At 42.1% G+C, this 26276-nt stretch overlaps 3 protein-coding genes across 3 annotated transcripts; all 3 read right to left on the reverse strand.

Annotated features, from left to right (window-relative positions):
• Nucleotides 1-6396: 6396 nt before the first annotated feature.
• LOC108339302 (uncharacterized) lies at nt 6397-7596 on the reverse strand. Its single transcript, XM_017576440.1, has 3 exons — nt 7352-7596; nt 6904-7045; nt 6397-6609 (listed from the first exon to the last, which is right to left on the reverse strand). The coding sequence occupies exons 1-3, from the start codon at nt 7594-7596 to the stop codon at nt 6397-6399; spliced, it is 600 nt and encodes a 199-aa protein (XP_017431929.1).
• An 8981-nt stretch (nt 7597-16577) lies between these two features.
• On the reverse strand, nt 16578-23740 carry LOC108327238 (uncharacterized). The gene is made up of 2 exons (XM_017560962.2): nt 20211-23740; nt 16578-20022 (listed from the first exon to the last, which is right to left on the reverse strand). The coding sequence occupies exons 1-2, from the start codon at nt 23738-23740 to the stop codon at nt 16578-16580; spliced, it is 6975 nt and encodes a 2324-aa protein (XP_017416451.2).
• A 566-nt stretch (nt 23741-24306) lies between these two features.
• On the reverse strand, nt 24307-26034 carry LOC128196687 (uncharacterized). Its single transcript, XM_052878189.1, has one exon. The coding sequence runs from the start codon at nt 26032-26034 to the stop codon at nt 24307-24309; it is 1728 nt and encodes a 575-aa protein (XP_052734149.1).
• Nucleotides 26035-26276: the final 242 nt, after the last annotated feature.

Here is a 26276-nt window from a genome sequence, read left to right on the forward strand (position 1 = left end):
TATGCTCTGACGGTTTTAACCCATATGTACAGGCATCAAATATACCATATTCATGTTGGCCAGTTATTGTCACCCCTTATAATCTTCCTCCAGAAATCTGCATGTCTAAACCTTACATGTTCTTGACATGTCTCATTCCCGGGCCATTCAATCCAAAGGTTGGCATAGATATGTACTTAGAGCCCTTGATAGACGAATTGAAGAAGTTGTGGACGGGTGTGATAACATATGATATTTCAAGGAAACAAAACTTTATTTTGAGGGTCATGCTGATGTGGACAATTAATGATTTTCCTGCTTATGGTATGTTGTTCGGCTGGAGCACTCATGGTAAACTGGCATGCCCACATTGCATGGAGCATACAAAGGCTTTTAGATTATATCATGGGGCAAAAAATTCATGGTTTGACTCCCATCGGAGGTTTTTACCGAATGACCATGCCTTTAGGAGGAATAGGAATGCTTTCAAGAACGGGGAAGTGGAGATGGATGACGCACCACCATATCTTACGGGAGTAGAAGTTTGGAATAGAATCAATGGTTATCCTAAAATAACTGAAAATGGTGAACCAAGAATTGATGGATATGGTGAGTGGCATAATTGGACGAAAAAAAGCATCTTTTGGGATCTACCCTATTGGAAGGATAATTTGTTAAGGCATAATCTTGATTTCATGCACATTGAAAAAAATTTCTTTGACAACATCTTTAATACTGTGATGAATGTTGCGGGGAAGACAAAAGACAATGACAAGGCCCGAATGGATATAGCTTTGTACTGTAGATGAAAAGATTTGGAGCTAAAAAGTCATACTAATGGAAACATGTATAAGCCAAAAGCAAATTATACACTTTCAGCAGATCAAACAAAACAAGTCTGTCATTGGGTAAAAGCTCTTAGGATGCCTGATGGATATTCTTCTAACTTGTCAAGGTGTGTTGATGTGAATAGGGGAAAACTCATTGGGATGAAAAGCCATGACTGCCATGTGTTTATGGAATGCTTACTTCCTATAGCGTTTAGTTCTTTACCGTCTCATGTTCTCAATCCCATTACAGAGATAAGTCATTTCTTTAGAGATTTGTGTTCTACTACATTGAAAAAGGATGACCTAGAGAAGATGGAAGAAAACATTCCAATCATTCTGTGCAAGATGAAGAGAATATTTCCTCCCTCATTGTTCGATTCTATGGAACATCTCCCAATCCATCTTCCATATGAGGCACGACTTGGTGGACCAGTCCACTATAGGTGGATGTACCCATTTGAAAGGTGACAATATGACATCTTATTGTTCAATTTACTAGGCATAATTCAAAAATCCTAACATATCAGTTTCAAATTTGTAGGTTCATGGGATATGCTAAACGTTCAATAAAGAATAAAGCTAGGGTTGAAGGATCTATTTGCGCATCATACTTGCACAGAGAAACAACTCATTTTTGTTCCCACTATTTCAAAAACTTCATGTTAACACCACAAAGCAGTAGAAATGAAGTAGACATTCAAATAGAAAGCTTTACGACAACATTATCAGTATTTGACCAACCTAGCCGTCATTTTGGGAGGGAATCAACACATTGGTTAAGTGATGAAGAATTGAGATCAGCTCATGTTCATGTATTGATCAATTGCAATGAAGTTGAACCTTACCTTGAGTAAGCCTCCAAAATCAATTATATTTCCCAATTCTTTCATTTAATATAATTAATTTTCTTTGATCTAATCTCGTCATACATGTCGACAGCTCATTCTTACATACCTATCAACTATCTGAGTCAAACAGTTCGACATACATACATGTTAATTACCCATTGTAGTTCAAGCAAAGAGTACGACTTCCTATCATTCTTACACATTCATTTCTTCCTTAATTGTTTAATCATTACATTGTTGAATAGGTTCATATCCTGAATGGTTGTAGGTTCATAACGATCCTTTAAGTGTGAGGAACCAACATCTTAGAGATTTATCACTTGCTCCTTTAAGGTGTGTAAAGGAATGGCACACTTTCTTTGCTAATGGATACAAATTTCATACCCATGCATGGAGTCAGAGCAAGAGGACAATAAATAGTGGGGTTCATGTTAAAGGGCTAACAGAAGGAGGTCAAGATGATTTCTATGGTGTCATTAAACACATCTATGAGTTGGAATACAATTCAACAACCATAGAAAAGAAAATTGTATTATTTTATTGTGATTGGTTTGATCCATCGAGAGTAGGTACAAGGGTGGATTCAAAGTACGACATTGTGGATATTCGAATGGATAAAAGATATGTGTTGTTTGATCCTTTTATAATTGCACATAATGTACAACAAGTGTATTATGTACCATATCCTACATCACGCACGGACAAACGAGGTTGGTGTGTTGCGATAAAAACAAAGCCTAGAGGTCGCATTGATTCTAATGATGTAGAAGTCGATGTGCCATACCAAGTGGAGGAAATGTCACATGTTAATGACGTCATTGAAGTTGAAGAAGTAGTCCGATTACAAGATGTAGAAACTGGTCTTGAAGAAGTGGACCCTAACAATATTTCATCATTTCAAGGACAAATAGATGAAGATACAACGGAATCAGAAGAATACAATGCATAGGGACAGGGTGAAGATGACAATGAAGATAAATTTCATCGTTCTAGCACTGAATAGAATTAGGGTGTGTTGCTCCTTATTTTTTTTGCATTTATAATGATGTCCACAATCTTAAGACTTATCAATGTAAGTCTTAAGATTAAACTATTACTAATAGAGTTTTATTGGAAAGCCAAAAACAATGTGACTTCATCTGTTGTTGATGTGTTTGGTTTTTACTCGTGTTTTTTGTTTGTTTTTGGAGTATAATATTGTTTTTGGTTTACTTGTTACACATTTTTATCTGTGATTGTACTATTTCTAAATTATCTTTTCTTCTATTGTATAAAAATAAATATTATGTTCAAGAATATGGCATCAGGTGTTTCTGGCCCTCCTATTCCACCTTCAGGAAATTCTGATAAGGGGAAGGGGAAGAAATCTTATGTAATGAAGTTGATGACACGTTTCAATAATGAAATTGGTTCAACCAGTCAGCCAACTACACCTACCTCTACCTCCACTGGTAGATCTGTTCCACCTCCATTAGTTGTTCCTGCCTTGACTCCCACTCCACATCAAGTTCCTACATCTACACCTACCTCCATTGGTACATCTCTTCCACCTCCGATACAAGTGTCTGGCTTGACATCCAATGATTACACCCGTTGGAGGAGGGTAAGAAAAAAATTAACTCAATTAATATATAGACAATTCATTGTTGTATTATTCTAATGTTGGAGTTTAATTTTGTTTTAGGTTTTATCCTACAAAAACTGCATCGAAGGCAATCACAACCACCATCAAGCAATAGTTTGATGAGCCATAACTAACATGGGGCTCAATCCCTAAGTCAACCAGAGATGTCTTCTTCGAACGTTTTAAGGTACACACTTTTCAATTCCAATCCTGCTACACTGAGCAATTATTCTCTGTATGTGTAAATCAAACCTATTATTCATGTGTATAAAAGATAATAGAATATTGCAATCTTCTTGGAACAAAGTCAATAGTTGGTGTCCTGCATTTAATTTGTACTACAACAACACCATCTAGCTGAAATACAAAATAATCCAATGCATGCATGTTTCCAGCCCCTTGTTTGTTGCGTAATTCAACTCTCGTGCATTCCTGATATAACCATTGCTGCCATTCCAAAGAAGGGATTACTTTGGTGCAGTTACAGAAAAATAATTTGTTGTGTTTCCTTCACAACCAGAACATTCATTTCTAACAACCAATAAGATTAATTTCTTGAATTAGAAAATGTTACTGATACACTTTTATACTTTGAACTTGTTTACTTATTCAAACCTATTATTTCTAATATAACAGAGAAAGGTTTCATGGAAGCCTGAAGATGAGGAAAACGTAAAAAAAAATTATCACACCAAGGCATCTCATAGACTCTCAGAGATGTATAAAAAAGCTAGAACTATAGGAAAAAGACCTGATTGGCTGGGGGACGATACTTGGAATGCTCTTTTGGAAAAGTGGAACATGCCACTTTATAGACAAAAGTGTGAAATTGCAAAGAAGAATCGGACATCTGAAAAGGGTGGTTGTTTGCACACTAGAGGATCTATAAGCGTGCATAAGCATGCTATTCGTTTGGTATGTAACTTGTACATTTTTTTTCTTATATTTGTAATCATAAACTTTATAAATATTTATTAACAACTCATTTTGTTTGCAGTCACAGGAGCTTGGTCGGTCTATGCATGTTGATGAAATATTTCAACAGACACATATTCGTCAATCAATAAGGGAATTTATGGACGAAAGGTCTCGGCGGACCCATGTAAGTGTTTGTACTAACTCTATGTTTAATGATAATATTTATTCATTTAACAGGAACACTTTGTTGCAAAATTTTCTCAAATAAGATTTGAGACTACATCTGTTGGTGTCTCAGCATCTTCTCCTCTAGACCCTGCGGAGGAGGAAAGATTGAGAAACCGATGTTGGTTAGAGGCTGCTGGTGGAAAATACAAGGGACGCGTATACGGCATTGGAAATGTCACTTCCCAAGATGACTGTGTTGATAGTTACATCCAACAGACACAGGCATTTTATAGAACTTATTTCCATTACTGTTGAACTTATTTAGAACCACAACCACAATCCGTTTATGAACTTACCTAATTTTTATTCTTGTAGTTATATTGATGTAAACAATATTTATGTATTCATATACAATGTTTCCTTTGTGGATTAAGTGTATCTGAAAAGCTTATTGGATTTATATGTCAATGTGCAATGTATAATGTCCAGGTTTGCTTATATCAATTGTGAATATTCACTATAATGTCCAGGTCTGCTTGTATATTGTGCATGGGGAACTACTATATACAGGGTATTTATTTAGCTCTTCTTAAACCATTATATACGGATTTATTCGTATATAGGTTATATACGGATTTATCCGTATATAAGTTATATATGGAGTTAACTGTATATAAGTTATATACGAATTTATCCGTATATAAGTTATATACGGATATATCCGTATATAAGTTATATACGGATATATCCGTATATAAGTTATATACGGATATATCCGTATATAATTTCTGTATATAAGTTATATATGGATTTATCCATATATACGTTATATACAGATATATCCGTACATAATTTCCGTATATAAGTTATATGCGGATTTATCCGTATATACGTTATATACAGATATATCCGTATATAATTTTCGTATATAAGTTATATACGGATTTATCCCTATATAAACCTAGCTACGATAGTATTATATACGGATTTTTGCCCTATGTAATCCGTATATAAACCAAGTATTATATACAGATTTTGGGTCTTATATACGAATTTTTGTTGTATGTAATTCACTTTTTTCTTGTAGTGAATTTTCGACCTCAAAAATTAGACTTACCAGAGAACAAGTGACGATAAGATTCCCTCATGACTCCCTCTAACTCCCAGGTAGAGTCACCGGTCCTACTATCCCAGAAAACTTTGACTAGATTGATGGTTTTGCCTCTAAGTTGCTTATCCTGGCTCTCCTCAATTCTGACAGGCTGCACCTCCATAGACAGATCTTCTCTAACTTGAACATCTTCAGCTTCAAGCACATGTTAGGGATCAGACACATACTTCCTAAGTTGTGAGACATGGAACACTGGATGAATGTTTGCAAACTAGGGTGGCATGGCTATCTCATAGGCAACTAATCCTATACGTCTCAGGATCTAATAAGGACCAAAGTACCTAGGAGATAACTTCCTAACACGAATAGCTCTTTCCACACTAGTAGTAGTAGTCACTCGGAGGAAGACATAATCCCCAACTTCAAATTCCAAGGGTCTACGTATATATATCTCTTATCAGCATAGGACTTCTACCGACTTTGAGATGCCCGCATCCTTTCTTGAATCAGCTTCACCTTCTCTGTAGTCTACTGTATCAACTCTGGCCCAGTTAACACTGCTTCTCCATCTTGATACCAACACAAAGATGTTCTGCAGCATCTTCCATACAGGGCTTCAAACGGCGCCATACCAATACTAGCCTGATAGCTATTGTTGAAGGTGAACTCCACCAACGACAACACCTCATCCCAGACTCCCAAGTGATCCAAAACACATGTCCTTAGCAAGTGCTCAAGTGATTGGATCGTCCTTTCTGATTTCCCATCAATTTGGGGATGATACGTTGAACTCAATTGCAGCCTACTGCCCATCTCACTCTAAAGTGTTTGCCAAAAGCGGGATGTGAACCGCGAATCTCTATTTGATACGATGCTAGAAGGCACTCCATGCAGTCTCACAATCTCCTTGATGTACAACTACGCCAACTTCGACATCGACATCCTCAAATTAATCGCTAAGAAGTGAGCACTCTTGGTCAACCTATCCACAATCACTGAAATCGCATCATGACCTCTAACTGTGTGTGGCAAATGGGTAACAAAATCCATGGCTATGCTATCCCATTTCCACTCAGGTATCTCAAGTTGCTGCAACAAACCTCCAGGTCTCTGATGCTCTATCTTAGCCTTCTAATAGGTTAGACAAGAAGCAACAAACTAAGCTACATCTCTCTTCATACCAGACCACCAAAAAGACTCCTTGAGGTCTTGATAAATTTTAGTCATGCAAGGATGCATGCTAAAACGGCTTTTATGACCTTCCTCAAGGATTAACCTCTTCAACTCTGAATTGCTAGGGACACAGACCCATCTTCTAAATCTCAAAATGTCATCAACCCCCAAGGTAAAATCCTTACCTTACTCAGTCCCAATCAAACCCGCTGACTTTTGAAGCTCAACATCTTTCAACTACTCTTCTTTGACAAGTCTCAACAAGTCATTGGACACCACCAAATTACTGCATCTGATACTATCAGCCTCGAATTCCACCTGCAATCTCAAATCTCTGAAGCTTTCCACCAGCTCTAACTCTCTGACCATCAACGTGGAAACATGCACTGACTTCCTGCTCAATGCAATTGCCACGACATTAGCTTTCCCAAGGTGATAGAGGAGATCAAAATCAAAATCTTTAAGAAACTCCATCCATCTTCTTTGCCTCATATTAAGCTCCTTCTGATCAAAGAGATACTTCAAACTCTTGTGATCACTAAACACCTGAAATTGTGCACCATACAGGTAGTGTCTCCAGATCTTTAAAGCAAAGACAACAGATGCCAACTCCAAGTCATGAGTGGGGTAATTCTTCTCATGAGTCTTGAGTTGTCTTGAAGCATATGCCACTACCTTCTTCTCCTACATTAGCACATACCCTAATCCCTGATGAGAAGCATCACAGAAAACCTCAAAAGATTTACCTGTGTCAGGGATAACCAAAATTGGTGCACTAGTCAACCTTTGCTTTAGCTCTTGAAAGCTAGATTCACACCGGTCCGTCCAAATAAAAGGTTGATCCTTCCTAGTGAGCTGCGTCAACGGCGCCACAATCCGAACAAAACTCTCAATAAAATGGCGATAATAGCCCGCCAAACCCACAAAACTTCTTACTTCAGTCATAGTCTTAGGTTTCTCTCACTGAAGTACAGCTTGCACCTTAGCGGGATCAACAGAAATTCCTCCGGCTAAAATCACGTGCCGAAGAAAAGGAACCTCTTCCATCCAAAACTCACACTTAGACAGCTTGGCATACAGTTTGCTTTCTCTCAGTACTCCAAGCACTACCCTAAGGTGATCTTCATGCTCTTCCCGACTCTTAGAATAGACAAGTATGTCATCTATAAAGACAACAACGAACCTGTCCAAGAACGGTCTGAAAATTCGATTCATATAGTCCATGAAAATGGTTGAAGCATTAGTCACACCAAAAGGCATAACTACATACTCATAGTGGCCATATCTAGACCTAAACGCCGTCTTTTGCACATCATCTGCATTCACCAAGATCTGATGATAACCCGACCTCAAATCAATCTTAGAGAACATCGTAGCTCCGTACAACTAATCCATCAAATCATCTATCCTCGGCAACGGATACTTATTCTTAATAGTCAGCTTATTCAGTTGTCGATAGTCAATACACAACCTTGAGCTACCATCCTTCTTCTTCACTAGCAACACTGGCGCTCCCCATGGCGAAGCACTTGGCCGAATAAATTGTTTATCTAACAACTCTTCAATCAACTCCTTCAACTCGGCCAACTCAGCTAGAGCCATCCGATAAGGGGCTATAGATATTGGCCCTGCTCCTGAGACCAGATCAATAGAAAACTCCACTTCTTGCGGAGGAGGTAAACCAAGAACTTCTTCAGGAAAGACATCTAAGAAGTCGTTTACAACTAAGAGGTCTGCACTCTGATTCTCACGAACCGAAAGATCTGACTCCTGTGTCACTTCCACATGTGACAACACCAAGAAACAACTGGCGCCTTCCATTATGTCTTGTCTCAACACATCAATCGACAAGAACATATCTTCATCTTCACTAGGAAATATCAATTCTTTGTTACCACAATCGATAAGGATGCGATTGGCAAATAGCCAATCCATTCCCAAGATTACCTCTAGCCCTTGCAAAGGTAAACATATGAGGTTTACCTTAAAACGATGTCCCTCTCCAACAACAGGACAACGGGTACAAACAGATGACATCCTCACTAACCCCGATGTTGGTGTAGACACCACCAGATCAAGGTTCAACTCCTCTACCGACAAACCCAGCTTTTCAACACACGCCTCCGATATGAAGGAATGAGTTTCCCCCGAATCAAACAGTACCACACAAGGCATACCAAACAACAAACAACAGCTGATGATGAGGTTACCTCAGTTCACTGCCTCTGCTCCAGTCAAGGCATAAACTCGTCCAGTCGCTTGAGGTCTAGCACCACCCCTCTGAACGGATCTCCCAGCACGGAGTGTTTGTGGTCCAGTCCTCCTGACTGTAGGACAATCTCTAGCAAAATGGCCCTCCCCACGACAGATGTTACACCTCCGATAATTGCTCATCTGAGGACATACAGACTGTAGATGTGGCCCTCCACATTTATAACACTGCAACCCTCCTGAGTGGCTAGACTACCTTGAATGCACCGAGGGTTGGAAGGATGAACCCTTAGACCCTGAAGATGCTGACGGTCTAGGGTAAGGAACCCTCCTGGAACTAAATCCACCACGGGACCCAGATGGTCCTTCACTTCTAACAAGCTGACTCTACTGCCCTTCAGCTTCCCGCTTGGTCTTCTCCATCACACGGGCCATCTCCACCAAGGTAGGGAACTCCTTGATACGCAGCCTTTTCACCAACAGCTTGATGTCTCCCTGTCGCAATCGGAATCGCGACGGGACGACGATCCAAAAAAGACGGGTTTCGAAAAGAGAGATTTGGAGTCGCCACCATAGTTTATTCTAGAAAACTACGGAAAAACCATAAAATAATAAGACACGGTCCACGAAAACCAGATTCTGGATTCGGGAGTCGGTTACGCGTAGGGAAGGTATTAGCACCCTACAGCGCCTGCCCGAAGGCAGTACCTTTAACTAAATGCGCGAATGTGATGTGGTTTTCAAAATGTTTAACTATCCCCTAAAATAAAATTCTAAATAAACAAAATATATTTTTTAGTTTTTTTGGGCCCGACAAGGATTGACCTTGCTCCTACGTATTCTCATTCAAAATGAGAAATCAGGGTTACGTAGTTCTTTTGAAGATGCTTGAGAGATTTGTTTGAGAAATTGATTGAAAGATTCGTTTGAGAAATTGATGGAAAATACGTTTTGAAATGATTTTGGGATTTTTGGGAAATGAACCTGACAAGGACTAGCCTTGCTCCTACGTATCTCCAATCTTGATGGAGAATCAAGGATCACGTAGTTCTGGCTAGGAAGATTGTTTGTTGTTTAAAATTGCTGATGTTTTTGGGTTTTTTGAAGATTTTATACTTTTTTTTTTGTATTTTACTTAAGGAAAAGAAAAGGTTTTTAGCACAAGGACGATGCGCACGATCACACATGTGCCTAAACCTTTAAAACATATTTTTGTAATTTTAATTAAGAAAGAGAAAAGGTTTTCAGCACAAGGACGATGCGTGCGATCACACATGTGCCAAAACCTTTAAAACATATTTTTTGTAATTTTAATTAAGAAAGGGAAAAGGTTTTTAGCACAAGGACGATGCGTGCGATCACACATGTGCCTAAACCTTTAAAATATATTTTTTATAATTTTAGGAAAGAAGAAAAGGTTTTAGCACAAGGACGATGCGTGCGATCACACATGTGCCTAAACCTTTAAAATATATTTTTTATAATTTTAGGAAAGAAGAAGAAAAGGTTTTAGCACAAGGACGATGCGTGCGATCACACATGTGCCTAAACCTTTTAAAATATTTTTGTTATTATTTGAGAAGAAGAAAAGGTTTTAGCACAAGGACGATGCGTGCGATCACACATGTGCTTAACCTTTTATAACATATTTTTGTAAATTTTATTTTTTATGTGTATATAAGTAAAATTATTATATATATATTTTGAAATAAGTGGATATTTAAAAAAGATAATTAAAATAAAATAAAATAAAATGAAATGAAATAAGATGAATAAAAAGGCAAATAAATAAATAAATAATAAAAAAAAACAACAAAATGGGGGTGCCAAAATAAATAAAAAGGGGTGTCGAACGGTCGGTCGAAAAGTTTGGATAACGAGCGCTCGTTCGTTTGGATAACGAGCGCTCGTTGGTGAGAAGGTTGAACGGACGCCGGGAAAGGCTTAAGGTTAACGAGCGCTCGTTCGTTTGGATAACGAGCGTTCGTTGGTGAGAAGGTTGAATGGTCAGTCGAGAAAGGCTTAAGGTTAACGAGCGCTCGTTCGTTTGGATAACGAGCGTTCGTTGGTGAGAAGGTTGAATGGTCAGTCGAGAAAGGCTTAAGGTTAACGAGCGCTCGTTCGTTTGGATAACGAGCGTTCGTTGGTGAGAAGGTTGAATGGTCAGTCGAGAAAGGCTTAAGGTTAACGAGCGCTCGTTCGTTTGGATAACGAGCGCTCGTTGGTGAGAAGGTTGAACGGACGCTGGAAAAGGATGAATGACGAGCGCTCGTTGGGGACGAGCGTTCGTTGGGGAATTGGCGAACGGACGCTGGGAAACGGGCCGAATGACGAGCGCTCGTTGGGGAATTGGCGAACGGACGCTGGGAAACGGGCTAAATGACGAGCGCTGGTTGGGGACGAGCGTTCGTTGGGGAATTGGCGAACGGACGCTGGGAAACGGGCTAAATGACGAGCGCTCGTTGGGGGACGAGCGTTCGTTGGGGAATTGGCGAACGGACGCTGGGAAACGGGCTAAATGACGAGCGCTCGTTGGGTGACGAGCGTTCGTTGGGGAATGACGAACGGATGCTGGGAAATGGGCCGAATGACGAGCGCTCGTTGGGGACGAGCGTTCGTTGGGGAATTGGCAAACGGATGCTGGGAAATGGGCCGAATGACGAGCGCTCGTTGCGGACGAGCGTTCGTTGGGGAATTGGCGAACGGATGCTGGGAAATGGGCCGAATGACGAGCGCTCGTTGGGGACGAGCGTTCGTTGGGGAATTGGCGAACGGACGCTGGGAAATGGGCTAAATGACGAGCGCTCGTTGGGGGACGAGCGTTCGTTGGGGAATGGTCACCAAACGGTCCGTCCAAGAAGTGGCCGGACGGTCGTTCGGTGAGGAGGTAGACGACGAACGTTCGAAAAAGGCTTAACGTGCGTTGATTTATGGGCTTGGCCCACCGGGGTAGTTTCTAACCTAGAATTCCCTAAGGGATTGGCCGTGAGCGTGGGAGTTAGGAAGGAGAGAGGGAGCGTGGTGAAACAGAGAATGAATGGAAGTGGAGATCGGTGTTGAATGGTTGATGGCGATGGTGGATGGTGATGGTGGATGGTACAGTGGCCAATTCTGGCTTTGATTCAGTGAAGGTAAAGTACGAGCTTGTGTTTGGGTGCTGGAACTTGGTCATTGTTCTTGGTTGGTTGTGGCATTGTGCAATGCAGGTTGAGGATGATGGTGTTGGAGGTGGTCATGTTGACCGAATGGGATGGATTTCAAGAGCAGAGAAACTGAAATCAGTGGTGGCTGGGGAGGATGATAGATGTAGCGCGTGAGTTGGGATGGATTTGGTTTCAGAGGGTGTGATTTTGTTGAGTGAATAGAGAAGAGCGTGAGAGTGAATGGAAGATAGGAAAATGGTGGGTTCTCTGGCTTTGAGTGTGCTGAAGGAATTGAGAGTTTTGCGTGTGAGGGGGGTATTGATTGAAGATTGGTGTTGGCCGTGTATAAGGTTCAGTGTCCGGTCAATGATGGAAGCAGGATGATGACGGGAAATATGATGGAAGTAGTGAGTGAGCTGTGAAGAAGAAACAAGCGGTTGGGATGGTTACGGGTGAGAGGAGCAGAGGGGTTGGAGAGTGATTTGAGAAGTGTAGGATAGATGATGGATGTGAGGTATATGAAAGAAGAAGATGATGATGATGGAGATGGTGTTGGAGATGAACGTGATGACGCTAGAGGTGGTGTTGGATAGTATAAGGTGTTGGAGATGAACGATGGATGGCGTTGAAGATGATGGGCATGGTCGTGTATCTGGTATAAGGATGAAGATGGTGATCGTGAGGTAATAAGGATGAAGATCCTGGGTGTTGGCCGTGAGGTGTTGATGATTGGAAATGAAAGTGAAGAAAGGTACTGGCCGTGAGGCGTAAGGATGAAGAGATGGATGTTGATGTGTATAAGGGTATTTACAAATATCCACAACACCATGAATGTATTCAACTAAACATATGCAAACTTAGCAACAACGTAACAGAGACATGTTTAAAACTCAGTAAAACATGGAGTGCAAGGTATTACTTACCTTTTGAAGCTTCGTTTGCTATTGCCAACCTTGTGTCTCCGATGAGTCTCTCCCCTGAGTAGCTGACTTCTCCCCTCTCTTTTTTGTGAATAATGCCTCCTGTTTTTCTTTGCAGGTGCCAATGTCTCCTTCTTGGCAATGGATGATGATCCAGTGAAGATGAAGGTCCCCCTGGAGCTCTCCAAAATCCCCCTTTCTCAATGCTTCTCTGTGCTTTTTGTGCCACTCTGCAATTCCGTATGCCCAAATCGTGTATGTGCCAAATCTGTAGGCTCCAAAACGTCTCTGCCACAACCCGCGGACTCTGCAGAAACGGTTTTCTGCCCCCTCCTCCCAGCACACACACGTACACTGTTCCCTCTAAACAAAAACACTTTTTCCTTCTTTTTCTTTTTTCTTTTATTCATTTTTTCACTAAAGACAAACGCCTTATTTTTTTTCTCTTTTTTTGCTTTTCCTTTTTTTTCTTTTTTTAAAAAACACTAAATCAAATACAAAATAGTAAAATGAAATTAAACATAATAACATAAAATAAAATGAAAATGTAGAAAATAAAATAAAACAAATCAAAAATAGAAAGAGACCTATCATTTAGTCAATCCGGACGAAATTGGGTGTTGACAACTGCCCCTCTTTACTTAGATATTACTAGATAATATGAAAAGTTGATATTTTCGTATTATCGGGTAGAAGCTAAGTAAAGAAAGAAACACTAATTTCGTCTAGATTTCCAAAAGAGAAAGATGGAAGAATAAAAAAACTTATCCAAGCAGATACGATAATTGAATTCAAAGAAAAGTGTCTTGATGCAACACAGAGGGTTCGACCATTGCGTAGCAGAGGGTCGATTTATCAAAAGGAACCTGGATTTGACCATTGTCTAGTAGAGGGCCGATATCGCAAAACAACAAACTGAAGTTTGGTCATTGCCTAGCAAAGGACCGGTAGCACAAAACGAAAATCTAGACTCGACCATTGCTTGGCAGAGGGCCGGAAATCACAGAAAAACTAGAGGCGCTAGACAAGACTAGGCTTGAAACGCTGAACCAAAACTGTGCTTGAGGGGAACGAGGTGTACAAACCTCGTGGAGGGTGTACAAACCCTATGGATGAATGATGTGAGTGCGTACCAACCTCGTGGAGGGTGTACAAACCCTGTGGATGAATGATGTGAGGTGTACTAACCTCGCGGAAGGTGTACAAACCCTATGGATGAAGTGAATGAGGTGTACAAACCTCGCTGAGGGTGTACAAACCCTGTGGATGAATGATATGAGGTGTACTAACCTCGTGAAGGGTGTACCAACCCTATGGATGAAGTGAATGAGGTGTACAAACCTCGTGGAGGGTGTACCAACCCTATGGATGAATGATATGAGGTGTACTAACCTCGTGGAGGGTGTACAAACCCTGTGGATGAATGATATGAGGTGTACTAACCTCGTGGAGGGTGTACAAACCCTGTGGATTAATGATATGAGGTGTACTAACCTCGTGAAGGGTGTACCAACCCTATGGATGAAGTGAATGAGGTGTACAAACCTCGTGGAGGGTGTACCAACCCTATGGATGAATGATATGAGGTGTACTAACCTCGTGGAGGGTGTACAAACCCTGTTGATGAATGATATGAGGTGTACTAACCTCGTGGAGACTCTTGGATTCAGATTTTTTTTTTTTGAAGAAACATTGGTAAGTACTGAGCAAAACATTAGAGAGATTTAGGTATAAAGGTCTGCTAACCTTTTTCTCCACTTCACTTTCCCCTGACGGATTTTTGAACAATTTTCTTTGCTTTCTATGAAATGATGTTATGTTATGATGGTGCATGAATGCATATGAGCCATTGGTTTCGTTCCCTTCTTTTGCTCTCGCCTTCTCTTTCTTACACCTCTTTTTTTCTCTTTTTTTTTTTTTTTTTTTTTTTTTGAAAATTCTATGCTTGGAATCCGTTGTCAATGTCGACGTCAAACGCGATGTACGTTCGAAATGCATTCAATTAAAATAATGTCAAGAGGCAGTGGGTTCTTTGATGCAAGGAAGAGAACGTAACTAGGGGTTCAAATTCCCTCTAGCACTAGCTTGAACCTGAAAAGGTGCGGGAGATGAGTATGAGAGGTAGATGGTTGAATGATTACCTGTGGGTAAGGTTAGCATTTGAATTTTTCTTACTTTGGGAGGTGTTGTTAGTATCTACACATGCATGACCCGCAAGGGCTGCCCCAACTTTGTTGTGTATAGTAAACTCGATTTGGAGAGGGGGAAAGGTTCGGGTAGGAAGGATTGCCCCAATTTGGTGATTCTTGATTGACGGGGAGACTTCACATTTTTTGTCTTTTCTCTTTTTTTTCGATGTTTTTATTTTCTTTCCTTCTTTTTTTCTTTTCTTTTGAGTGATTGTGTCATTCACCACATCATTTCATTTCAGGGTTAAATTCGTGAGAAAGATTAGGACAAACAGTCTTCAGTCAACGTGGACTTTTATTGGCTTGTACCGTGGCCAAAGGCAAAGGGTTTTGAAAGAAATGGATAATGAAGGCTCAAATAAGTGTTTGGCGGTTAAATTGGTTCAACAAGAATCATTTGCAAGGTGTCGAGTCAACTATCCCTAAAGATTTGAAACTTCGGGCATCCTTTTATTTTCATTGCTGTCTTTTTCTTTCTTTTCTTCCCCTTTTGGGTCGCTTGCTTCGTTGTCTCTGTTGTGTACTTCTTTGAGACTTTATATATTTTTTTTTATTTCTTTTTCCTTCTTTTTTTTTTTCAGAAATCCCCTCCTTGATTTCGGATGCCCTTGATGTACCCTTTAGGTTGACATCGATGTGCTAATGATTCTTGTCAAGGGTGATGAAAACAATTATAATTTATGGCTCAAAGGGGTGCAATTGGATAAACTTCTTTTAACGTTTGGATAAAGAAAAAAAATGGCCACACGTCACTCTGAATCTTTGCTTACCTTACTTTCTCGCGACTTTAGCCCTGGAATAAAACTCGGTAGTGGTTGACACATCGGCTTCATTGTTTTTTTCTTTCTCTTCTTTCTTCTTTTTTTTTATATATTTTTTTTTATCTCCCAATCAACATATCGTTGGGGCTGTGTACCATGATGAACACTTCCCCAGTATTGTATTCATGACAATCCTTTGTTTTAATGGGAAACGAAAAGGTTGAGGGTTCAAGTAGTATGAATGCGAATGCTCTAGCCGGAAAAGAACGATGGTTACCCCCGAAACCTTGCATCAGGAGAAGACCCAACTTTGGTATTTTCAAAATTTATTTTGCTTTTGCTTTTCGAAAACACTACGCCCTTGACAACCTCATTGACAACGAATTCAACATGTGTCCTTCCTTTTGCTCTCTTTTTTTTATTTTTATTTTTATTATTTTTTTTATTATTTTTTTTTTACGACACCCACCAGGACCGAGCTAAGCCGACTGAATACCCGTGATGCTTTTATTGACATTCGTTCAATTATTTTCGTTTTCATTCCTCTTTATTTACCTAAACAGCTCAGCGCGACATGCAATAATTTCAGAAAGTATGAACAAAAATTTAATATGCGGTATTTATTGAATGAAATAACACAGATTACAACAATTTAAAAGGCAATGTTAATATTCGCTAACGGCAACCCCTATCACGGAATCATCATACATAGAACTTTTTGACCGCATCAGAATTAACCGGTAACGGTAATTCCTCCCCATCCATCCTTGTGAGGATTAGTGCCCCACCAGAGAATGCTTTCTTCACCACAAACGGCCCTTCATAGTTTGGGGTCCACTTGCCTCGATGATCTTTTTGGATGGGCAAAATCCTCTTCAACACCAGTTCGCCTTCATGAAACTCTCTTGGGTGCATCCTTTTGTCAAACGCCTTTTTCATTCTCCTTTGATACAGCTGTCCATGACACACTGCTGTTAACCTTTTCTCTTCGATAAGGTTGAGTTGGTCGAATCGGGTTTGAACCCACTCAGCTTCCTCTAACTTAGTTTCCATTAACACGCGTAAGGAGGGAATTTCGACCTCAAATGGAAGTATCGCTTCCATCCCATACACTAGCGAGAACGGCGTGGCCCCAGTTGATGTTCGTACTGATGTGCGGTATCCGTGCAAAGCGAAAGGAAGCATTTCGTGCCAGTCCTTGTAGGTGACCACCATCTTCTGCACAATCTTCTTGATGTTCTTGTTAGCAGCCTCTACTGCTCCATTCATCTTTGGACGATAAGGAGAGGAATTATGGTGGTGAATTTTGAATTCCTCACATAACTCCGCCATCATCTGATTGTTCAGGTTGGTAGCGTTATCAGTGATGATTTTGTTAGGTAGCCCATACCTACAGATCAATTCCTTCCTTATGAATCTAACCACAACCTTTCTAGTCACGTTGGCATACGAAGCAGCCTCAACCCACTTGGTGAAATAGTCGATTGCGACTAGTATGAAGCGATGTCCATTTGACGCTTTCGGTTCTATAGCTCCGATGACATCTATTCCCCACATCGAAAATGGCCATGGTGCAGACAACACGTTCAGAGCAGTGGGTGGCACATTGATATTATCTGCATATATCTGACATTTCTCACACTTTCTCACGTGTATGCAACAATCGTTTTCCATGGTCAACCAGAAGTAACCAGCTCTTAAGATCTTCCTAGCCATTGAATGTCCATTCATGTGTGTACCAAATGTACCTTCGTGCACTTCTTTCAATATCAACTCGGCTTCCTTTGCATCCACACATCTGAGGAGAACCATGTCATGGTTTCTCTTGTATAAAACATCCCCACTTAAGATGAAACTGCCGGCCAACCTTCTTAGTGCTCTTTTATCGTTTTCAGACGCATCCTCAGGGTATTCTCGGGTTTTAAGATAACGCTTGATATCAAAGTACCAAGGTTTACCGTCTAACTCCTCCTCGATGAAGTGGCAATATGCTGGCTCTGCATGGCTTTTCATTTTGATTCTTGGTAATTCTGCATCTTGATCAACCTCAAACATTGACGACAGGGTAGCCAGTGAGTCTGCTAATTGGTTATCTTCTCGTGGTATATGGTTAAATGTGATGGAATCGAAATACTCCATTAATCCCCTGATGTAAGCTTGGTAGGGAATTAATTTCGTATCCCTAGTTTCCCATTCTCCTTTCAATTGATGGATGACCAAAGCTGAATCTCCATACACGTCCAGAATTTTCGCCTTAGACTCAATTGCTGCTCGAATACCCATGGCACAAGCTTCATATTCAGCGATGTTATTTGTGTAGCTAAAACACAACCTTGCCGTCATTGGTATATACTGACGCTCCGGGGAGATAAGCACTGCCCCTATTCCGTGTCCCATCACATTCGAGGCTCCGTCGAATAACACTGTCCATGCTTTTTCGTTTCGGTCTTCTTTGTTCTCTTCGAATAAAGCCATGATATCCTCATCGGGAAATTCAGGTTGCATTGGTTGATAATCACAAAGGGGTTGATGAGCCATGTATTCTGCTAGTGCGCTACCCTTGACTGATTTTTGAGTGACATATACGATGTCGTACTTTGACAATAGCATCTGCCATCGAGCTATCCTTCCAGTAAGAGCAGGCTTTTCAAAAATATACTTGATAGGATCCATCTTGGATATCAACCATGTGGAATGACTCAACATGTATTGCCTTAAACGATGAGCGGCCCATGCCAATGCGCAGCAAGTCCGCTCTAACGATGAATATCGTTGCTCGCAGTCCGTGAACTTCTTGCTCAAGTAATATATAGCGTGCTCTCTTTTGCCATCCTCATCATGCTGACCCAATACACAACCCATTGACTTGTCCAATACAGTCAAATACAAAATGAGTGGCCTTCCTGGTTCTGGTGGACGTAATACAGGAGGGTCCTGTAAGTATTGTTTGACTCTCTCAAAAGCGGCCTGACAATCCTCATTCCACACCACAGCCTGGTTCTTCCGTAACAACTTGAACAGTGGTTCACAAGTAGTAGTTAATTGGGAGATGAATCTAGCAATGTAATTCAATCTACCCAAAAACCCTCGAACTTCTTTTTCCGTTTTAGGCGCAGGCATTTCCATTATCGCTCGCACTTTGTCTGGATCCACCTCTATCCCCCTCTGGCTGACAATAAAGCCCAACAATTTCCCGGATTTCACTCCAAACGTACATTTGGCGGGATTCAGCCTAAGCTTATACTTCCTCAATCTCTCGAATAACTTTCTCAAGTTGAGGACGTGTTCTTCTTCTGATTCGGACTTCGCGATCATGTCGTCCACATAAACTTCAATCTCCTTGTGCATCATATCATGGAAAAGTGCCACCATCGCCCTTTGATATGTTGCCCCAGCATTCTTGAGTCCGAAAGACATCACTTTATAACAGAATGTGCCCCACAATGTAATAAACGTCGTCTTTTCCATATCTTCTGGCGCCATCTTGATCTGGTTATACCCCGAAAAACCATCCATGAACGAAAACAGTGAATACTTGGCTGTATTATCAACTAGGGTGTCGATGTGTGGTAATGGGAAATTGTCCTTTGGGCTTGCGCGATTCAAATCTCGATAATCGACACACATCCGAACTTTACCATCCTTCTTAGGCACCGGTACAATGTTTGCTACCCATTCTGGGTATCTCGCCACAGCTAGAAACCCTGCATCGAATTGCTTCTGTACCTCCTCCTTGATCTTCAAGGACATTTCCGGTTTCATTCTTCTTAGCTTTTGCTTTACCGGTGGGCATTCCGGCTTGAGTGGGAGTTTGTGTTGTACAATATCTGTATCGAGGCCTGGCATGTCATTGTAAGACCAAGCAAACACATCCCTGAACTCCCTCAATAAGACACGCAATTTTTCTTTCACTTCTGCTTTCATGGCTGTACCGATCTTCACCTCCTTTACCTCGTCCTCATTCCCTAAATTGAGTACTTCAACATCTTCCTGGTGAGGTTTCATCTCCTTACACTCTTGTTCCACTAGTCTCAACAGTTCAGGAGGGGGTTCTGGGTCATCATCACAATCATCTTCCGTATTATTGACAGGGCGCCCAAAATCAGGAATATCGACATAATTACTTTCAAAACATTCATTGTCATATCTGCATTATTTGAGTTTATGAAAAGGAAATAAATAAACGGAAAAACGACGAGGAATGCAAAATGATGATAAAACACAAACGAACACACTTTGATTATCGCGCTGAGCATAACAAACTAAAAGCGTCAACCCGTAAGTCATGAATCCTAAAGCCCCGGGTAAAGCTATAGGATTAATTAAAGTTATTACATCTCATTCAAATTAAGCATCACGGGCAAATCCAGCATCTTCCAGTTGTCGAGTCGTGCATCCGGGGAGCAGGCCCACACGAAACTGGAGCCTTCCGATCCATCTTCATCTCCCACCGCTGCTATGTGGCCGACGTTAACCCAACCAGCGCTGCGAAAGCTCTCCTTGAGGTCACAAATACGAATTCTTCCCACTTTGGGCTCCCGTCTTTCCATCCGAGCCAGACTGCGCTCTCTCCTTTCTTCTATCAGCCTTCTCCTATCCTCCTTGGTGGGCTTGTATCCCAGGCCATACCTATTCTTGTTCTCGACGACCTCCAGAGGGAATGCTCGCCCCTGTCCATACCTACCCAAACCTTTCCCATGCACATAACCATCTTTTAGCATGACTTTGGCCATCATGATAGAAGCACGCGACAGATGCGGGTTGACCGCGAATGGCTCCACATAGGTGTTTCCCACGATCTCCAGAGATTGGAAAGTTTTCTCGAGAGCTTCCTCGGCTACTTCAATATAACGGGAGGATGATGGTCCGCTCACCAGGAAATCCTCCTCTCCTACCACTATCACCAGCTTGTCTCCCATAACATACTTCAACTTTTGATGTAGTGTAGAAGGCACAACCCCTGCAGAATGGATCCATGGGCGACCCAACAGACAACTATAGGCCGGGAGGATGTCCATGACTTGGAATGTCACTTGAAAGACACACGGACCGACTTGGACTGGTAGTTCTACCTCTCCCATCACTTCCCTCTTACTACCATCAAAGGCTCTCACAATCATAGAACTTGGTTTCATATGCGTTCCATCACTGGGTAGCTTCTCCAAGGTTGCTTTTGGCATGACGTTCAGGGAGGATCCATTATCCACTAAGACACGTGCCATCACATGATCCAGGCATTTCACAGAGACATGAAGGGCTTTGTTATGACCTCTCCCCTCAACAGGTATCTCTTCATCAGTGAAGGTGAGGTAATTATTAGCAACGATGTTGCTAACAATGCCCTCGAACTTGTTCAGAGAAATATCCTGCTCCACATGAGCCTCACTGAGTATCTTCATCAACAACTTTCGGTGGGAGGCAGAGTGCATGAGTAATTCTAGCAAGGAGATCCGGGCAGGCATGCGGTTCAACTGTTCCACCACCTTGTACTCACTCTGCTGTATGAACTTTAGGAATTCCCCAACTTCTTCTTCAGATATCTCCCTCTTCTCCTCTTTGTCGGGGGTCTCCTCGGCCTCCACGTTCTTCCCCCTCAAGAACTCCTTTGCTTTTGCAGCCATTGTTGCTTCCCTATCATTGGTTCTTTCTCTCGCCAATTCTGGTGGTGTAAAGATTCGACCACTTCTAGTCATTCCACCAATGCCTGATATGTTTTCCACAGTCGGATTTGCATATTCTCCCTCATCTAATGCAGTTGCCCCATATCTCCATGGGACAGCTTTCTCGTTCTTATAAGGGAAAGGAGTTGGCACTCGGATGACAACAGACGGATTTCCTTCAGTTACCAGTGCAGGGGTGGTCCTAGTAAAATGGATCACCAAAGGTTCGGGTAGAGTCACATCAGATTCTCCACCAATTTGTGCAAATACTTCTTCCTCTCTGACCTTGCGGCACACTTGCATCAGATTTCTATCAAGTAAGTCTTGTAGAAAAATCTTGAATTCCATACATTCCTCAATAGAGTGTCCGGCCTCCAGATGGAGTGCGCACGCTATACCCAGATCATAATCGCCCTTCACTAGGCCCTTCTTCAACAAAGCTTCAAAGATAAATCTCCTAGAACTTCGGATTTCGCCCACATCTCTTATCAGATCATGGTTTCCAACCTCGACGGCGTTCGTCGAGGAACTCCCGTGCCCGGACAATGGATTAGTATCGACGCTGGGCTGGTCCTCTTGAAACTTTAACCAACCCGAATCTATCAGAGCCTGAACTTTGTATTTGAGAGCCATACATCCTTCGGTCGAGTGGCCAACGCCTCCTGCATGATAACTACACCTGGCATTTGCGTCATAACCCCTAGGGTACGGCTGTTGTACAGGCTTCATCGGGCAAATGGCGACCAGACCCTTTTTGACTAGGTTAGGTAACAATTCAGTGTAGGTCATAGGGATTGGGGTGAACCTAACAAATTGATTTCCCCTTGGGTTGTTGTTGTGACCCACATTCAGATTTGGGCCCATGTTTGCGGCCGGTCTTGAAGCTTCGGATGGGATACGCTGCGGTGGATAATACGCTTGTTGTTGTTGAGGCCTAGCTTGGTGAGCAAACGTGGTGTTAGCAGCATAAGGAGGTGGGTTTAAGTATGGTCGATAATTAGGATCGGGAGCTCGTCCTCTCCACACAGGCATTACCGACGCAGCATGTACCTCCCCCTCTTTTTTCTTCCCCTGATTGAAGCTGGGCTTTTTGTAGTTTGTAGCTGCAGGTGGGCCATATGCTATCTTCCCATTTTTCAATCCAATTTCTATCCTCTCACCAATGATGATGGTGTCAGCAAAATTGACAGATACATTCCCAACCATATGCTCATAAAATGGCGGCTGGAGTGTGTTTACGAACATCGACACCATCTCCTTATCAAACAACGGCGGCTCAACTTGCGCAGCCAACTCTCTCCATCGTTGGGCGTACTCTTTGAAAGTTTCATTGTCCTTTTTTGTCATATTCTGCAGCTGCAGACGGTCCAGAGCAACATGAGTATTGTATACATATTGTTTTACGAAGGCGTCAGCTAGATCCGCCCAACAACGAATTCGGTATGGCTCCAGGTGGGTGTACCAGTTCAATGCCACCCCAGCCAAACCTTCCTGGAAAACGTGGATGAGTAGCTGCTCATCATGAGCATACGCAGCCATCTTTCTGCAGTACATGGTCACATGGCTTTTAGGGCAAGTGTTACCCTTATATTTTTCAAACTCCGGCGCCTTGAACTTAGGCGGGATTTTCAAGCCCGAAACCAAACTCAATCTGGCCGCATCTCCAAACCCGTAGCTCTCAACTCCCTCAACAGCTCTCAACCTCGCCTCCAGACTTTCCAACCTACCCGTAGCTCCAACGAGGCTACCGAATCCCCCAACCATCGTGGCGTGCTGTGCAGCTTCGGCTGAAGAATCCTCCCTAGTAACCACATGCGGTATTGGGGTCACCCGAATTCCATCAGTTGTGTTGGTCTCATTCATTCCCGTGCCCACCATGGGAGCCGACACTAAGACAGGTCCCTGAGTGCCGATTGGTGGTATATTGACAGTCGCGGGGAACGAGAATGAAGCGTGCTCAGCTTCTGAGTACTCTCCTACAGGAGGAGCGTAACCCGGAGGTAAACCATACAGTGGGAAAGGAACAGATTGGCTCGCAGCGTTGAACATTGGGGGATAAGGGTGAGCATTCCCCCCAACATGCGCAGATGAAGACTCTCCAGTAGTCTTCATGGATTCAAGCGTCGCCAAGATCTGGCCGATCTGGTCGTTCAACTGGCCAACATCCGTTTTGAGGGACTCCTGTGACTCCTCCCAGCTCGCCATGGCTTTTGAATTTGCCCGGGTCCGGTAGGGATGTCGTGGAAATTTGGTCGTCGTTTTTTTCTCACGCGTACTGTTTTATTATTTTAATTAATTAGATGGAAATGAAACATGCTGAACAAAAGAAAGGATGATGCGTGCTAGTAATAGGGGGAAATCACAAGATTGTAATGACATCACTGATGGAAATTAACACAAGCAGATGCTAAACAACATCCCACACCTTTCATTTAAAGGGAAACAAGTTCATTACATTTCTTAAAGGAAACAAATCATAAAGATCTCTAAATACATCAATTCCTAGCCCGAGTGATGAGGGATTTCATCTCGTCTATCAACCGTTTACAGTGATTAATAAAAAGCTCTATTTCTACTGGTGGGCTATAAAAGTGGGTACTCGCTTCAGCTTCTGACACCATTCTGGGGATGTCTTCCATTGCCCCATTTGCCAAAGCAGCCAACTGAGAGAAGCTTTCCTTCCAATGCTTTACGGCCGTTTCTTGCTCTGCGATGTGCTCTTTCATTCGCTTTATCAAGGCCTGATGCCTTTCTTCAAATTCCATCGACCTTCATCGCTCCTCCTGCTCCTCAATGTAATCCTCCATCTGCCTTAACAAGGCTCGATATTCCCCTTCAGCCTCTGCCAGCTTCCAGCGCTCCTGATTCAAATCCGCTTCAAATGATGTAGCCATTTCCTTCATTTGATGCCCCGATTCCTGTACTTGGACTTGCGCTTCCCTTAGTCTTTTTAGGGCTTCCCTTTTATCCCTCTTGGCTTCTTCATAGAGTTGTTTCCACTGTCTGCCCTCTTCTAAAGCCACATTCTTCTCATTCACCCTCATGGATAACTCCTTACTTGCGGCCGCAAGATCCTGTTTTACTCGGAATGTATAATCTCTCTCTGCCTTCTGGCTTTTGACAATGTTTTCATAAGCCCGTGACTTTTCTTCGTTATCATTCCTCACATCCACAAAATCATTGCGAGCCTTCTGTAATTCATTTTCCAACCTAGCATTCCTCACCCTCAATTTCTCCACCTCAGCCTTCAGCTGTTTCACCTCTTCACTTTCCGGGGCTTGGGATGTTCCTTCACTCGCCGATTGATCATTGATGGGCTTGAAAGGCAACTTGACTTCTCTTACCCTCTCCAGAATCCAGGCATGATAACTAACCTTGCTATCCATCACTCCACTCCTCAAGTCCTTCTCTGCTCGCACCACATTTTCCCAAGCACTTCTGACTTTCCTCAACATTTCAGTACAATGTCCGTCCTCATAGTAGATGAAGAAGGTTGTGAGATAATCTGGTGAAGGCGCCCCCTTCATAGGATATCCGAACTGTCTTTGGACCAAAACAGGGTTGTAGTTAATACAATACCTAGCGCCTATGAGAGGTATGTTAGGGAAGTTGCCACAATGTTGGATAGATGGTTTAGTCTCAAGCCAAGGAAGGCGCCATTTTACGTTTCCTTCCCTCAAACCGGCAAAGAAAAGAGCCCACCCATTACCTCCTTGATGCGACAGATTCTCAGGTGAACTTCTAACATCGATTACCCCCTTAAATACTCGTGCCGTCATCCACGCATATAACGCCGGCAAACAACAAAGAATCCTCTTCCCTTTTCTCTCATGGCAAAAACTCATAGTCCCATATACATCTGCGAGGACTGCTGTTACGGGGTTTTCTGATCTCGTCTTTTTTGCCACGAAGACATCAATAGCAGTGTAATCTACAAAGTCTTCCAGTTTGGGAAACAGGACAATGCCAAACACAGTGAGGGCTAGTACATCCATGAAGGTCTCCCATTCTTCCCTATTTCCCAAGTCGTGCAAATACTGTTCAAGGTATCCTTGTGTCAGCCCCCGCATTTGATGTCTCGTTATCAACCGGTTCTCCAATTCATTGGGCTGTAATTTCATTATAGCGGCAAGGGTAGAAACAGAGGCATGATGCTCCAAGTGCTGATATGGCTTGGTACCCTCTAATGGAAAGCCCAGAATATGCTCAAATTCTTCTACAGTTGGCGCCAGCTGGAAGTCCTGGAAGGTAAAACATCTCAGGGGAGGATCATAATACTGAGCTAGAGCTGTAATAGCGGGCAACTGTACTTTCACCTCCATTAAACTCAACAAATTCCCATATTTCCTCCCGAAGGCTTCTCTCTGTATGGTCTTGAGTCTTCGGCCTAAATTTATCAACCCGGTCAAATTTCCAACATGTGTCCTTAGGCTAGACTTCTTTCTTAAAATGACGGAGTTGGTATGCAGTGTAGCATCAGATCTGGTGTCAACATCCATCTCGTGTGAAGTCAAGTGTATACCTGTGATTTCCCCTAAAACCAACATGTTACTAAATGATGCATGAATATGATGCATGATAATAAAACAACACGATGAATCAAATGCATGCATGGCATGAAAATGCAATAACATAATTTTCGAAAGAGAACGAATAGCGTGAGGATTACAAGAATACACGTTTCTCCCTTTGTGCCCTAACAAAGGTTCAATGGCTTGGATCCGAGGTCAAGTATATGCAA

This window comes from Vigna angularis, chromosome 5, assembly GCF_016808095.1.
Source record: "Vigna angularis cultivar LongXiaoDou No.4 chromosome 5, ASM1680809v1, whole genome shotgun sequence".
NCBI lineage: Eukaryota > Viridiplantae > Streptophyta > Magnoliopsida > Fabales > Fabaceae > Vigna > Vigna angularis.